Below are 16,958 nucleotides of genomic sequence, written 5' to 3' on the forward strand. Positions count from 1 at the left end.
TCCCACCTCTTCCTCCTTTTCACTTTTGGTTCTTTTCGTAAATTCCAATGATTACTATTACTAAACGAGGTCGTATACGCACTTTCCTATTTTTTTTCTTTCACCCACTTTTATTTTCTTCAAATTTTATTACGATCTCTTAATAATTAATCATTGATTTTCGTTAAATTTTCTTTTCTTTTCTTTTTTGAGAAAACCTTCTTCCGTTGATTGCACCTCGATTACGAAAACGACAACACGAGTTATGTCATCGATTATGATCGACGTTATGACACGCTTCATCGTTCGTATGTAGAATTCTTCTAATGCGTTTGATAAATTTTATATAAAATTTCTTTCCTTTTTTTTATTGCAGATTACTAATTGTTAAAATTAATGATTTATAATTAATTTAATCATATTGAATCTATTTTTTTTTGACTGTTTGTACGGTTACAAAAAATAGAAAAAAATTTACGTGAAAGGAACGTAACTAGTCGCATATATACACGCTCGATTGAAATACTTCATTGCGTTTTAGTCGGCTACTTTTCATGGCTATTTAAAAACATATAATTAATTAAAAAAGAAATTAAATAAATTAATTAAAAATGATTTCTCGAAAATGTCTTATTCATCTACATAAAAATAATTCGAAATAAATGTTCTATTTTAATGCCAGCTATAAGCACTCGACTCTGTTTTACCGATCAAACTTAGTATTTATCTAATCATTATGCAATATTGATTGCTACCAAAGACAATGCTACTGTAATATAATTATTTTATACATGACAGAACGGATTAATTAAATATATATATACACGTAGTTCAAAATAAAACAATTAAAATGAGTGTTACGCGTAAACGTTGTTGATACGTTTAATATATATATAAAATACTATTATATTATACTTTTTATATACCGGATTTATTTTAACCGAAAAATAGTTCTATTTGTGTATACGAAAAGCACGAAATAGAAAGCTTTATATACAAATATTATCTGCAAAATAATTCACTTTTTTTTGGTAATATAAAAATTTTGATATATATATACAGTAGACCCCCCTATAACATGGTACATTGGTTCCTCGTTATAGGAAAACGCGTTGTACGAGTATTCTCGTAAAACGACGTTGACCTCGTATAACGCGTTATGTACAAATGATTCACGTTTAACTTTTTTCGTGAAAAGTGGGGAATCCCCGCGTTATATGGGGGACATGAAATCGCGTAATATGAAAACGCGTTATAAGAGTACCGCGTTATAGGGGGGATTACTGTATATATATAAAAGCTCACTTATTAAATTACGTATGTATTTAGTAATAATAGCAATAGTAGCAGTAATAGTATTAGTAGTAAAAATAGTAGTAGTAGTAGTAGTAGTAGTAGTAGTAGTAGTACGGAAATAATCACTATCTTCAAGGTATAATTACAACTATTTATTATTCGTTTCCATATATAAAATGCACCAAGAAAAACAGGATGATAACCCTATGTTTTCGAATATCGATCTTTTTCTCATTATTCTTATTCTGTTATTCCTTTTTTTTTCTTTTCATTTTTCCATTTACATTCTCTGTCACGCGCATTATATTATCGGTATATAAAATTGACTTTCTAAAAATTTCTAATATGCATGTGTTATTTTTTATTTTTTACACAATTACGTAATCTTCCGTTAAAATTATGATTATTCCTTATTATTATGATTTATAATAGTGTTTTTTATTAACACGTTTTATTATACTTGACAATATCTTTTAGCTTTTTTTCTATAACTAAATATTTTTTTTTCTATACATTCGTATATCTTATAGTTTCTTAATTCCATGCATGTTTTATTATATATAGATTTTGTTATTTTATTATAATTATATTATAGTACGATTATCAACAAGTCCTACCTATATATATATATAATGTCTCTTCTAGTGTTATTTAACAACTTCACAAAAAATTTTATTGTACACTATTCGTTTCGATTTATGATTAGATTGTATTCACATACATATGTATATACTATCATGAAAGATCGAAATTGAAGAATGTCAAGATTCACATGGTCAACACATACCTAATACGTCGGTGAAAGACCAAATATTTGGGTTTATTCTTAAACATTAATATTTCGGACATACACCAAGTAATAATGTGGATCTTGACATTCTCCAATTTCGGTTTTTCACGGTAACATATATACACACATACATATATTATATACATATATTAGATCATTAAGTACGAAATGTACGATTTAAAATTGAAAGTAATCGGAGTGATCGACCGTTTCATGCTTAATGATTGTATGTATGTATATACATATATATATTTATGCAACGCATAAATGCGTGCACACTTCCGTATACACACGTGAACATGTAATGAACATGATGATCATGTGTGTCGCATACCTATTAATATAATATAAGAAAAAAATTACATATATATCGCGACGACCTTTAATTAATTACTTAAATAATATTATTAATAATAATAATCTCTGAGCATTAGTATCGTATATACGTATTTGGAACAAAATTTACTGACTATAGTTTATCGCATTATTTTAATTTTTAGCTTCTTCTTCTAGATTAGATTTAAAAAATCTAAATAATATAATTAAATACATAACTTTGCGTACACATACATACATACACACTCACACACTCACACGCACAATCTATGACAGAGATGGGGCATTTTTTATGTTGATATAAAATGCAGATGGATAATGTATTATTATAAGAATATTGTAAATTAGTATGTTTTACTTCGTAAGTAATGGTTCGAAAGATCAATGCAGCCTTTCCAGTATTTTAGAAAATAAATATGGCCTTTTTTATTTAAAAAAAAATCCCTGCCCTTGATCTATGACTATCTTTCATTTCCAAAGATCATACTAATATTAATATAATTTTTAGAATACGATTTTACTATCGATCGGTTATAATTTATTCATTATTATCATTATTATTATTATTATTATTATTATTATTTTTAATATTATTATTATATTATTATTATATTATTATTATTATTTATATTATTATTTTTAATGCCAAAATTTGTGAAAAAAAGCAAAAAATTTAAAAATAAACAATATAACACTTTTAGAAAATTGAAAAAAAAAAAAAAAACAAAGAACGTTTTAAAATATAAAATTTTTCTTTTTTAAGCTATATAATTTATGTAAGAAAAAACAAATAATTTTTATGTCATAGAATTATCTAATAATTATCCATATATTATATACATTGAATATAGATATATATTTATATATATTCAAAAAATTTAACATAAATATAAAATACTTTGAGCATTATATAGTATTTTATACAAAATTAAAATAATTATAGAATGCTCTAACATAAAAAAAAAAAATATTGCCTTTCAAATACAGGATCGTAACATAAATAAATTCAATTATATTAACTTAGAATTAAAACATGATTATACTTGCACACGAACTTATTGATGTATATACGAATATATTTTACAACCTAATGTAAGAGTACTAATTATTGGAAAAGTATTATAAAATATTATGACGTTAATATTAAATTGTTCTTTATCATTGATAATATTAATGAAGACTTCATGATTTATTGTATTAATCTTATCAAATAATAAAAGCAAAATTATTTAAATTGAAAATACTGTAACTATCACAACAAATGAAAGCTAATTGCCAATTCTTAACGCACAATATAATATGATCTGTATAATAAATGACCTATAAAAAGATAAGGATCACTAATAATGAAATCCTATCAAAGGAACTGTCACTTGTTCTTTTGTAATATAACTGTTTAGTTGATTTCATTTTAAAACATTTAGAATTTGTCATATAGAGCAAAATATTTCGTCTCTTTAGTAACTTTTATATTTACTATGATTTCTTTTCCTTTATTCTTTTTCTTTTTCTTTTCTTTTCCAGCATATATAATACTAATATTAATATATTTATTTACAGTATAATAGCAGTATCATAATTAAGGCCGTCAGAGCTGACAGTAGGCATTTGCATCATAAATATGATCTAAACACATATTTTACCTATCTCATATTATTTCATTAATATCTATATTTTTTCTTTTTTCTTTCTTTTCTTTTATTTTTTTTCCCCCTCTTTTTATTGTATTGAAATTATGCTGCCAATTAATATATACATAGTACGTAGTAAAATTCTATTTACAATGGCATGTGAGCTTGTAATGATGCTGCATTGATAAAGGTAGTTGGTGTATTTAACAGTCAAACGAGCTGTACTTCTAATTTCTGGAAGCATTTAGTTTCCTTAAGATGTTAATAAATACTACGATATATTCGTTATTCAGAAAATATAAAGGCAGGTAATCATTTATAATATTGAAATACTGGTTGATATATATTCTATAAGTCATTGAAATAGATTTATATATGGATCATTAACTATTTAGGAAAAATTAAAAAAAATATTATATATCGTATGGTAAAAGAAGGAAAGTATTATCAAAAGATATGCAATTAGCAAATATTTGTGACCTTCTTAAGGTTTCTTCTTTTTTCTTTTCTTCAACAATCATTATAGTCTTTTTCTTTTTATTTAGACGATTTATCGTCAACACTGTCAGCTGCATTTATATCCATCACGTATTTGGCACTTGTGGAGTGCCGAAAAAGAATCGATACTCGCAGCAAAGATGAATACATGAAAATTATGAGAATTAATGAAGAAATATATTTTCTTTTCCCGTAAAAAATTTCAGTATCTCTATTTTGTTGTATGGGACCGCTTTCGTATTGCTTTAAGATCTACACATTGAAACACCTACTGCCATTTCTTATTTTGATTTTTGCGAATAATTTTATATTATCGTAGTTACTTATAAATAATAAGATCTTGAAATAATTAATCATACATAAAAATCATGAAAACAAACTTTTGATCAAATTCCAGTTTGTCAATTTTCAATGAAATATACATATATATATATATATGTATGTGAGTGTCAATGACTATATTTATTCTCTTAAAATTTCTTTTAAGTTCTCTGATCCTTCATTTACAATTGTCATAATATATCCAGGTACGTACATTATATCGTGCAAGTATTTTTCTTCAAAATACTTAAAATATATATAGAGATATATATATATAATATAGAAAATGAAATTAAAATTGTATTTTATATTTTATAGGAACATCCGTCTTGGAGGGTTCTTAGTTGAAATGCAGCAACAACTTTCAGTATTTACTTAACACTCTTGCGAGGCCTACCGCGTTGTTTAGTTTCACTGCTTACAGTTTGATTAAGAGTTGATCGTTTGGCAGTATGAGTACTGGCTACTTTATGCACAGTCCTTCCTACTTCTATTTTGTATAAATCTAAAGAAATATCTTCACTTTCAATCGCTTTTCTAGACCGCCGTGTACGTCCAGCTATTCGTTCCATTTCGTTAAATTTAGCTTGTAATCTTTTAGCAAATTCAAAATCTGCTTTTTCTTGGAGAACTAATCTTTCTATTCTTTCTTGTTCTTTTATTACTTCTTCGTTTGATAAAACATTCTCATCGACTATTTTAGCACTATGGGCATTATTATCTGATAGTGTTTCTTCTGATGCAAGACATGGGCTTAATCGATCACAATTACGTTTATTGTTATTAGGATTTTCTTTACTTAAAACCTCTTGATCATGTTTTGGGAAAGAATTATTGACTACTGTTTTGATATTTCGATTTGACTTTCTTAATCCATGAATAGTGTTGCAATGTTTATTGAGACTATCTACATCATCTTTTATATTTTCACTTTTGTTTCTTAATGTAGGCTTATGTGAACAATTCAACTTTACCCTTTTTTGTACGGTAACTGCAGATTGTTCACTCGTTGATGTTTCTTCATTACTTTTTCTAGATAAAGCTCTTTTCCGTACACTTCTTTTAGTTGTAGATTTCCTCTCCTCTTCGCTATCTACTTCCAATATTTTGTCTTGTTCAACTTGTGAATTTTTTCTTTTGACATTTACTTTCCTCTTTTTAATTCTTTCCGCAATATTTTCTACGGCTGGATTATCCCTACTATCTTCTTCCTGTTCAGTACATTCTAAACGTTCCTTAGGATTATTCAATAAAGAATCAGAACTCGTTACATTATCATTTACCTCTTCTTTATCTAATGTTAACTCGACATCTTTTCTATTTAATAACATATTTTTCTGTCTCTTACTTTTTCCCACCATGCCATTCTTTATTTGTGATTTCCATGTCTTTTGGACCTTCCCTGAAGTTACATGCTCATCTAAGATTTGTTTTTTACTTACTTTAGTACCATTAATTGTTTTATTTATATTCTTCGCATAATTCTTATTACTATCAAATGATAGATCAGAAATCAAGTCAAGTCTGCGTATAGCATCATGTATCTGAGATTTGAATAATTTATCATTGAATTGATGAGTAAGAGAAGTTGATGGATGTTGTTCAACTTCATTTATTTTCTCTTTAGAATTACACATAATCTCTTTTATTTTCATATCTTGCCTGATTTTACCTATAATAAATTATTAACATTAATATTATTACATAATTAATATTGATATATTATTATTGTTATTATTTTTTAATCATATTCTTTTAAACAATGGCGGGATTTAGTATTTGCGGCAATGAACTTTTGAGTTCCTAATACCAACTAATAATAATAATAATAATAATAATAATAATAATAATAATAATAATTCTTTTTGAATACACACCTTTGAAAGCACTCCATGAACATCCAATAATTCTCTTTAAATGAGTTGGAGATGGAGCTTTTGGTAAAGCATTAGATATTCTCTTTAAAACAGGTATCACTCTAACCAATTTTGGTTCAATTTGTTTTCCATCTATATATTTCATTATAAAAACAACATATTAACAAAATTGCATAATATATATATATATTCAACATACAAATAAAATATTATAAAAGGCATTATACCTATGGACATTTTGAAAGGTGTTCGTGGCATTGCCTTAATAGGTTTAAAGTGATGAATTTCTTGATTGATACTATCATGACTACCTGCACTTTCTGCACTGCCAATTCTTTCATCGCCATTTCCTGAAGTGACACAAACTTCTACTCCTAAACTTTTCTTTTTACTATTTAAAACGTCACTAGGTACACGTAATTCTTCTTTACTCTGCATACCATAAATTTTGGAAGTAGAACATCCTGGCTCCAAAGAATAATTTGAAGTTCCAGGCTGAGTAAATTTAGTTACCACTTGATGTTTTAGAGTTCTTGCAATAGAGTTGTAAATGGGCACAGATTTTTGACAACAAAATTTAGCAGTAGGATCTTTATATGCATTTGATGTATTTGGTTTTACATTGGATGAATATCTTTCTGCACGCATTTTAGATATTAAAGCAACATTGGACCGTCTCAACTCAGAACTATTTTTTAACTCTGGAATATTCTTCTGAAATATTTTTCTAGTTTCCAAACTTTGTCCATCAAATTTAAACATTTCTGTATTAAGCAATGGCATTGACTTAGTATCAAACTTGGATGTATCAAGAGGACAATTTGACACCGATGAAGTTACACATTCATTTTGATATAACTTCACCTCTTTCTGTTTATCTACTAATTGCTTCTTCGCTAAATTCTGAGCTAGTAATTGATCTTGTGCTATTTGTGCAAATTGTTGCTGCTGTTCTTCAACTTGAAGTTTTCTTATTAATGCCTCACTAGCAATGTCTTCATTCTCTCTTCTACGTCGCATTTCTTCTTCAGCCATTTGAAGTTGTGCTTCATATTCTCTTCGAATTTCTCCAGCAGCACTAAGTATCTTACTCCTTGCTGATAATCCTGTGAAATAAATTAATTAATTTCTCTTTCAACTAAATTTCTTTAAATCTAAATAAGAAACAGTGATTTTAATATGTTTGAGCATTATTGATAACTAGTACAATACATACGCATATGGAAATAATGTGTGTATGTATATGTATGCGTGTGTGTATGCATTTTAATGAAATTGGGGTTATGTTATGTTTGTTTATTGTTACATTGTGTCACTCACCAATGTCTAATTCACTTTCTCCGTCGTTTCCGTTATATTTATTTTCAACCTCTTTGGGAAATTTAGTCCTGATGAGATCCCAAAGTGCATTGTTGACCAATGTTTCAGATTTGGTAGCTGTACGAAGCCAAGAACCTACACGAACTCTGCAAAGAGGACAACTCAGGCTGTTATGTTCAAAGGTTCCTTTTAAACACCGTAAACAGAGGTTATGTGTACAAGGAAGTGTCACTGGCTCAATTAATAAACCGCGGCACACGGGACACATTAAATCTCTTATATTCACATCTGCGGAAGATCGCAACAATGAAATATCAAATAATTTTGACGTTCGTTTTAAATATGTCGCCATCTTTTCATATTCTTTCAGGGGGGTCAAATTCGAGCAAGAAAGCTAGAGTTTCAATTGTATTAAACTAAAATCATAGGTGGCCTTAGTGTACTGAGAAAGTGTCATCTTACTGGTAAGAAATGAACTACTCAAATTTAACTCTAATTCTTGTGACAATTTATTTACCATCAATTAGTTAATTTTTTATTGATATTGATAAAAGATCCTCCTAAGATATTTGATAAAATCATTGAGGCTTAGTTTCTAATATTATTTTTAGTTATTAGATGACGCTTTATATAGATATTAACGCCATCTGTAATTTTTTCTTTAAATAAAATATTTCAGAATCTCTATACTTTTTAATACTATTCAGTTTATAATCTATGGAAGATATTATACGATACAATTCAATTGATACAAATTTAACTACATATTCCAATAGTGAATCTAACAAGAGATAATATTAACAACATTATGTCTCCGAGATTAAGGAAATGTAAGGTGTAAACACTAATATTTACAGTAACTCAATGTCATAAAAATAATCGTATACGTGTGTCCTATATTGTTTGCTTCAGCTTAATTGTAATACAAAAATGGCGATTATTTTGAGGAAGATAAACTTATAACTAATAGTATATCAAGAAATTGCTTCTTATATTAAGATATATCTTTAAATTTGTATTTTTATTTTTTTGAATAATTTGATCTTTGTACAATATTATACTATTTTTAATTAATCGTTTATTATTATATACAAATTCTAATAATAATAACGTTACTTGATATTTCATAATCTTCTTCAATTGCAGGTCGTACAATGGATACATCCGGTGTTATCACAAGAAAAAAAGCTAAAACACGTAATTTGAAAAATAAAAATTCCAACTCTTCGCAAGATTTTGAGAAATCTATTGAAAATAAGAAAAATGAACAACCTAGAATACTAAATTCTTTAAATAAACAATATTCAGAAGAAAACACAAGCTCTGAAAAATCAAAAAGAAGTTATACTTCTAACAGGTTTAGAATGATTAAAAATCTCAAGCCAAAGGCAAAGAAATCTATTGCAAATAATGAATCTGTAAGTAATATTGAGAACATTACATGTGAACTATTTAATGATTCATCTTTCAATTTGGATATGAATAATGAAAAGAAAAGCATGCATAACTTATCGCTAACTAAAATTGTTACTCCTAAAAGTAGTCCTATTTCGATAACTTTAACACCTCAGAGGGCTACTAAGACGCCAAAAAAATCACCTTTACATTTAAATTCTCCTAAGACGCATTCTAATGTCTCTCTTACAACATCAAAAACACCTAGAAAGTTAATGCTTTCTGTTAATTCCCCTACTATATTTAATAATTCTGAAAAGTCTTTACAAAACAGAAGAAAAATGAATAAAAGTAAATTAAGTGATGATTCAACGAGTAATGTTAAAGCAAATTTAAACAAATTAAAGATAAGTCCAAAGAGAATTCATTCATCTTCTAAAAAGATATTAAGATTATCTAAAACTCCAAAAATTATAGTAAGATCGCCAAAAAAGTCTAAAAATAAATCATCAAAAATGAGATTATCTAATGAAAAACGTACGAGCTTCTCGGTATTAAAAATAGAAAAATCTCCAAAAAAGGATATATCAACAAAAATCTCTAGTCGTTCCAAGAAAAGTGATGTAATAAACAAATCATTGTCAAGAAAATCAGATGACTTAAATATAACTTTGACAAATTCAAATAATCTATCTGCTTTATATCAAGAAATAATATCAAAAAAGCCAGTGATAATACTTGAAAGAATCCCATTATTGGAAAATTTTATTCGATCATCTAAGTCTATAAATAATCAACATCCAATGAATAGTACATTTAATGTTAAACAAATAGAAAAACAATTGTGTAATATTTCAAATTCTTTAAAAACTTCATTTTCATTGCATTCAGCAAAAAATGAAGAATTAAGTAATATAAATACTTTAAATTTAAAATCAAGTCCACAAATAAAGCGTAAATCAAATTTAATAGTAAATGATACATTATTTCATTTAGCACCAAAAGCATCAAGTAGTCCTTTAATTGAAAAAAGAACTCATAAAAGGTCTACTAATTTTAATTTGACTAATAAAACAAATGAATTGAACAATAGCAGTCAAAATAACACTATTAATGTTAATGAAAAACAAACAAATATAGCAGATGAGACATATGAACTTTTTGAACCAAAAACTCCGTGCTTACGAGAGCAATGCAGAAAACGTAAAGCAGAAGAAAGGGACTCTGATAATGAAAGAGATAATAAAAGAACACGTAAAGTTCTTTTTGCTGCTTCAACATCTTCTACTAGTAAATTGCAGACAACAGCATTAAATAATAAGAATGTTGAGCTTAATTCTCCTATTTCATTATTCAAACCAGAATCAGTTAATAAAAGAGAAATTAGAAAAACTCAAATTGTGAAAAGGATGCCAAGGTCTCTGCCCAATAGTTCAACAAATAAGAATACACAGAATTCTGAAATTAAAAGATCTCTTTTTAACAGTAATAGAAAAATAAAACAAACATCCTCATCTACATTAAACGAAACAAAACTTATTGAAAATAAAGAGAAAAAAGGTAAAATATTATCTAACAAACAATTCAATTTAAATACAATAAATTTGAATATTTATATGTGTATGTGCATGTATACATGTCATATGTAATGATTTAAATTGTATTTAATTGCAGATATCAAAATACATAGTGCCAAAAAAATTCCAAATTTTCATAAAATACACACAAAACTGTTCTCTAAAATGGAATCTCTTGTAGATAATAAAAAACGTCTGATGAATCAATATAAAGCATTAAGTAATGATCATATAATAAAGTCATTTAAAATATTATATAATACATATTAAAATTTATGTGAATTAATTATACGTTTATTGTTCACAGAATCATTCAATGTAACAAAATTAAATACACCAAAAAATGTCAAATCTTCGCCAACTAACACAAAAAATGACGGTTACAATAGATTTGGTTTTAGAATAAGGAAACCTGAAGCCACCAACATTGTTTTAAGAAAACAACCGCCAAATCGGCAGTAAGTAATAAATTTTTAAATTACCATCATCTTTTCTATGTGCAATAAATATTAATAATATATAAATATATAATATATGAATACATATGTTTATAGACAAGAAAAACGAGAAGAAAATAGAGTGTTCTTGAAGGGTGTAAGAACAAATAGGCGATTTGAATTACAAATGAAAATGCGTAACTTACCTAAATAAGTGATATTAATAGATATTTTTTAATATTACTTTATATACACCATTATTAAGTAAGAGAAAAACAATGGTTAATTTGGACTATACTTTTTGTTATAACTTTTTAAACAGTTATTCATTGATTATTTTATTTTACATTGTTTATCCAAAATAAAAAATAAAATATATATATATATATACTAAACCAAAATATTTAATTAATTGAAAAAATTTGACATATATAGATTATTTTAATATATTATAGTTTATAAAAAAAAATATTAATGCAGTATTATTGTAAGATTCTTCAAAAAACTCTAAAATATCATATTCTTTATATATATATTTAAACATATATAAAAAAAATGTAATAATTTTCATTTATCTTAGTTTATATGATTATTTTTTAATTTAATTATAATACCTATTTGTACTTTCTTACTTGTATGTAACTGTTGTCTGTAACTGTAACTAGTAAGAACAGTAAAAGTAAGAATGAACGTTCTATTGTTTTAATTTACTCGCGTAATATAAACATTTTACAAATTAAGACTAATGCGCGAATGTATACATTTAGGAATGTTTAAGAGACAATTAGGCGTACATATTTGCGAATTGCCAAAAGTTTCTGATAGCAATTTGCCAAAGTTACCACCTAATGCAAATATTTTTACTCGTTGGAAACGTAGTTATACAAAATTAATCTTAGTTTCTGCAAAACATCCACTTACAAGTTTTTCTCTGCGCAGTCGTGCTGCTATAACTTTTGAGAAAAGAAGACATGGTCGTTCATTGCTTTGGTGGATAATACATCCATACAGCACTTTAAGGTATCGTGGAAAGAATATGTATAATAATTATATTATGGAACATGTAATCTTTCAGATTTTTTTGGGATCTGTTAATGATAATTACATATCTATATATTTTCATTATGGTACCATACATCATGACATTTCATAGAATAGCTAAAAACACAGATACTGAGTCATGGATAATTGTTTATCCTGCATATGTAGTTTGTATAATTGATATATTTCTTAATTTTATAACTGGATATGTATCAACCGACGGTAATGAAATATTCCTGAATCCTATTTTAATAGCACGGTAAATTTATAAAAATTTTTTGAAAAAAATCTCCATGACAGAGAATTAGATAGATATATTTAATAATATTTTTATCTTCAAGGAATTATATAAAAAGATATTTTTTCATAGACCTTGTTTCCTCTATTCCTTATACTTGGTTTTATAAACAACGCATATTACCACCTGGACCTAATTCCAATTCTATATTTCTTTTACTCGAGATCTTGCCTGTATTAAAGATTATAAGATTAGGTACACTGTATCATTATCTTAGACAACTTAATATTGTAAGTTTCTATAAGATAACAATAATTTATAATGTATTAATTATATAAGCTAAAAGGAATAATATATATTCGTTTAACAGACTTTTGGATGTTCTCCTGCTAAAAAGATAATTATTTGGCTTATTATCCAGACTTTATTAATTTTTCATTGGAGCAGCTGTTTGTCTTATTTATTTCCATATATTGTAATGCATATAATCGGAGATAGTATGGAGGTATGAAGATTCTACGATTATTACAATTATTATATTTATAAAATATTAATGATTTGTAGAACTCCGGAACATATTTAATGCACACAGGATTATATAAACAATCTGATTGGATTATTTATTTAGAATCTTTGCATATTGGTTTAAGTAATTTAATTGGATTTAATTTTGTTGAATTTCAATCATTTGGTACTTTAGATAAAATTGCTCACTGTATATTACTTACCTTTGGAAAAGGCTACATGATTTGCACGATTGGAAAGTATAATAATCCTTTTTTAGTGTAATATATTTTTAATTAAAATTAATATTTCAATGTATTATAAACAATAGTTCTTATCCTGCAATTATTTGAATCGTTGGCGGAATCAGAGTTAAAATATCATGAAATTATACACGGTGTAAAAAATTATGTTGAAGAAAAAAAACTTCCGAAACATCTTCAAAATAAACTTCTTAATTATTACGAATATAGATTTCAAGGACATTTTTTTAAAGAACAAGCTATATCAAATACTCTTTCTAGTTAGTTTAAAAAAATACAAGAACTATATGATTTTAAGATTTTAATTGTTAAAGAAATTTGTATTAATATATATTTTTTAGATCATCTTAATCAAGAAATTATGATCCATAGTAGTTATGGTTTATTAGATACTGCAAAAATACTTCGTAATTTACCACCAATTGTGCTTAGAAATTTAATTGGTAATATTTAGATTAAATAACAAAAATTATATTTCTTCAAAGTAATATTTTAATTCTTTTTTTTACAGCGGTTTTAAAACCAGTTATTTACATGGAAACCGATGTAATTTATAAATATCATGAAGAAGGTGATTGTATGTACTTCATAGCTAATGGAACAGTTGCACTAATCACTTTTTGGGGTAAAGAAGTGAGTAATAACAATTAATTTAATTAATAATAGATCGTACATATTATATTATTATATATGTATTAATAAAATAGATTGTGTTTATTTATTCAGATTTGCCATCTTGAAAGTGGTGATCATTTTGGTGCTGAAGTTTTACTTAATTCTCAAAAGCGAAGATATGAATCAGTTTTAGCTTTAGAAGTATGTGAACTTCTACGTTTGGATCGTCAAAATTTTAAACTTGTTGCTCCTCGCGAATCTGAATTATTCAATAGAATTGAAAAAGATACAATGAACAGAATTAAGTTAATTGAAAAATTGGAAAAGCTGCATCTAATGTCTGAACAAACAAAAAATGAAAATAAGGAAAGGGAAAAAATGATTTAAAATATCGAATTTCATACTATTAATATTTCATTTTGATGTATAATTTAATGAAACAATTCATTAATTTAAATCGCCATTCGGTGTAATTGCAATTTTGATTTTATATTTAATAATATTACTAGCGCCACGTTGCGTCTCAAATAAGAACTAAACTGCGTTATTCTTCGTCTAGTTTAATCAGATTTGGTTAAGTTAAGTTAGATTTTGTTTAAGAAAAGATTAACGTTCAAATTTATTTATTAATCGTTCTATATACACGAACATTTAAAAAAATAATTTATTTCAATTATTAATGAAGACAGCTACACATCAAAGACTAGTCATGGTTGGCGATCGCGATGGGTAATTAGAATTCAATTAAATATTTTTATAAGAATAGTTAAATAAAAAGTTTATTTATAAACAATTAATATTTATTAAATATTTTTAATGTAAAAAAAACAGAAACATTAAAAAATATTATTAAAAAATATATTGATATTTATTAAAAGTAAAAATTAAAGTTTATACACCTAATTTTAGATTGAAAGAACTTTTAAGACGACGATTGGTGGAATGTGGATGGAGAGATCAAGTTAAATTAATCTGCAAAGAAATAATAAAAGAACATGGTCATGATATAACTTATGATACGTTACTTTCTATGGTAACAAGTAAAGCACGAACACTTGTACCTGATTCTGTAAAGAAAGAATTATTACAAAAAATAAAAAATCAACTTGTAGCTCAAGAAGAAAAATTGAAAATGTAAATATCTTACAAATTTTGTGACTTTCTTTTGTTACCTTAAATACGACTTACTAAATTTATGTACATATACATAGATATTAAAAATTTTTGTACAATATTATATAAACTAAAAAAAAAAAGCTACATTTAAATAACATGATTCTTAAATAGTAATTTTCAAAGCTTTGATATAATAAAATTGCAATAATATTGTATTTAAAAAAACATTGATCTTACCATAGTTAGTATTTCTTTAAATTTAGATTGTAGATCTAATTTGATAATAAAAAACGGTTTTATATCTTTTATAAATAATTGAAATTGTGTCTTGTTTATATTAATGCATTGAGTGCCATGCGAATTTATAAGATAATCGTCGTCAGGCCACTTGCACTACTTAGAAGTGTGTTGATATTGTGATATAGCCATTATTTATTATTGTAGCAGATAATACTTACGTTTAGAACAAAATGCTTATAGACATTAGTCCAACATTTTAAGCGCCAAGTCTGTTTTATCTTGTTTATCGTTCGGTCCGCTAGATGAGATTTCATTGAAATTGCCTTATGGCCGGGGATCTGTTTAGGTTAGGACAAAGCAATACAAACATTTTTATTCTGTTCTTTGTGATTCTTGGTTCAGTGTAAACAAAAATCTTTAGCCTTGAACGTAAAAATGTCAGAAGAAGAGTATGAAAGCGATAATAGTGAAATTAATTATTCTAAAAAACGTAAAATGTTTTCGTCGACGGATGAAGAGAAAGAAACGTTTACAATGTGGCATGAACCGATAGCTAAGCAACCAAATTTAATGTCTTTTACCAGTCCTTCTGGGTTTATAATTGAAAATTTAAATATAAGTTCAAACGTAGCAATAGAAACTTGCTATGAACAATTTGTGCCAGATACATTGTTCGAGGAAATTGCTGAGCAAACAAATTTATATGCATCACAGCAATTACAAAATAAATCCTCGCAGCGCTTATGCAAGTGGACATTGACAAACAAAAATGAAATAAAAAAATTTTTTGGATTAATTCTATGGATGGGGTTAGTTAGATTACCATCATTACATTTATATTGGTCCCATGATCCTGCATATATACAAACATTTCCGAAAAAAGTCATGTCCAGAAACAGATTTGAATTATTATTGAGAATGCTACATTTTGCAGATAACAAAAAGAATGATGGGTCTAGTCGTTTGTATGAAATACAACCACTTATAGACACTTTGGGAATAACTTTTAAAAAATATTTTAATCCAACAGAGGACATATGTATTAATGAAGCATTGATTCCATTTAATAACTATATTATATTTGGACAATATTTAAAAAAAGAACACAACATATGTGGAATTAATATATTTAAATTGTGTTGCGAACCTGGTTACACGTATGCCTTTCTTGTATACATAGGAAAAATTATAAAAAAAAACAACACTATGCCCCCTGAAATCGTAATGTCTCTTTGTAAAGATTTATTCGATAAAGGACACACGCTGTATACCAATGACTTGTATACGAGTGTAGAATTGGCAGAAAGATTAATCGATAAAAATATTCATTTAGTGGGAACATTAAATTCAAATCAATGGAATCTTCCGCAGCAAGTAATATCGAAAAAGTTAAAACCGTGGGAATCTATTGCAAACGAGAATGAAAAAGGAATAACTGTTTTAAAATGGAAAGATAAGCGGGATATCCTACTTCTGTCAACAAA

The 16,958-nt window shown here is 26.4% G+C and overlaps 5 protein-coding genes across 6 annotated transcripts; 4 read left to right on the forward strand and 1 right to left on the reverse strand.

Moving 5' to 3' along the window:
* Window positions 1-1,412: 1,412 nt before the first annotated feature.
* Window positions 1,413-8,604, reverse strand: LOC107066936 (uncharacterized). The gene is made up of 4 exons (XM_015322007.2): window positions 8,049-8,604; window positions 6,956-7,834; window positions 6,729-6,860; window positions 1,413-6,523 (listed from the first exon to the last, which is right to left on the reverse strand). The coding sequence occupies exons 1-4, from the start codon at window positions 8,398-8,400 to the stop codon at window positions 5,223-5,225; spliced, it is 2,664 nt and encodes an 887-aa protein (XP_015177493.2). The 5' UTR covers window positions 8,401-8,604; the 3' UTR covers window positions 1,413-5,222.
* Window positions 8,605-8,719: 115 nt separating this feature from the next.
* On the forward strand, window positions 8,720-12,147 carry LOC107065552 (uncharacterized). 2 transcript variants are annotated; one of them, XM_089173537.1, is made up of 5 exons: window positions 8,720-8,878; window positions 9,195-11,003; window positions 11,118-11,240; window positions 11,328-11,478; window positions 11,575-12,147. In XM_089173537.1, the coding sequence occupies exons 1-5, from the start codon at window positions 8,857-8,859 to the stop codon at window positions 11,669-11,671; spliced, it is 2,202 nt and encodes a 733-aa protein (XP_089029663.1). In that variant the 5' UTR covers window positions 8,720-8,856; the 3' UTR covers window positions 11,672-12,147. The 2 variants fall into 2 exon arrangements, with proteins under 2 accessions (XP_089029663.1, XP_089029664.1); XM_089173538.1 differs by lacking the exon at window positions 8,720-8,878 and adding an exon at window positions 8,898-9,017.
* Window positions 12,148-12,202: 55 nt separating this feature from the next.
* LOC107065556 (potassium/sodium hyperpolarization-activated cyclic nucleotide-gated channel 4) lies at window positions 12,203-14,521 on the forward strand. Its single transcript, XM_089173544.1, is given in 8 exon segments — window positions 12,203-12,477; window positions 12,533-12,757; window positions 12,840-13,026; window positions 13,107-13,241; window positions 13,301-13,763; window positions 13,845-13,946; window positions 14,015-14,136; window positions 14,230-14,521. Coding segments are annotated over 8 exon segments (1,785 nt in total). The 3' UTR covers window positions 14,506-14,521.
* Window positions 14,522-14,659: 138 nt separating this feature from the next.
* On the forward strand, window positions 14,660-15,268 carry e(y)2 (enhancer of yellow 2). Its single transcript, XM_015322020.2, has 2 exons — window positions 14,660-14,847; window positions 15,028-15,268. The coding sequence occupies exons 1-2, from the start codon at window positions 14,798-14,800 to the stop codon at window positions 15,254-15,256; spliced, it is 279 nt and encodes a 92-aa protein (XP_015177506.1). The 5' UTR covers window positions 14,660-14,797; the 3' UTR covers window positions 15,257-15,268.
* Window positions 15,269-15,909: 641 nt separating this feature from the next.
* Window positions 15,910-16,931, forward strand: LOC149032243 (uncharacterized). Its single transcript, XM_089173543.1, has 2 exons — window positions 15,910-16,283; window positions 16,409-16,931. The coding sequence occupies exons 1-2, from the start codon at window positions 15,910-15,912 to the stop codon at window positions 16,410-16,412; spliced, it is 378 nt and encodes a 125-aa protein (XP_089029669.1). The 3' UTR covers window positions 16,413-16,931.
* Window positions 16,932-16,958: the final 27 nt, after the last annotated feature.

This window comes from Polistes dominula, unplaced genomic scaffold (genome assembly GCF_049000335.1).
Source record: "Polistes dominula isolate Pdom_NZ unplaced genomic scaffold, Pdom_raw_medaka contig_33, whole genome shotgun sequence".
Taxonomy (NCBI): domain Eukaryota; kingdom Metazoa; phylum Arthropoda; class Insecta; order Hymenoptera; family Vespidae; genus Polistes; species Polistes dominula.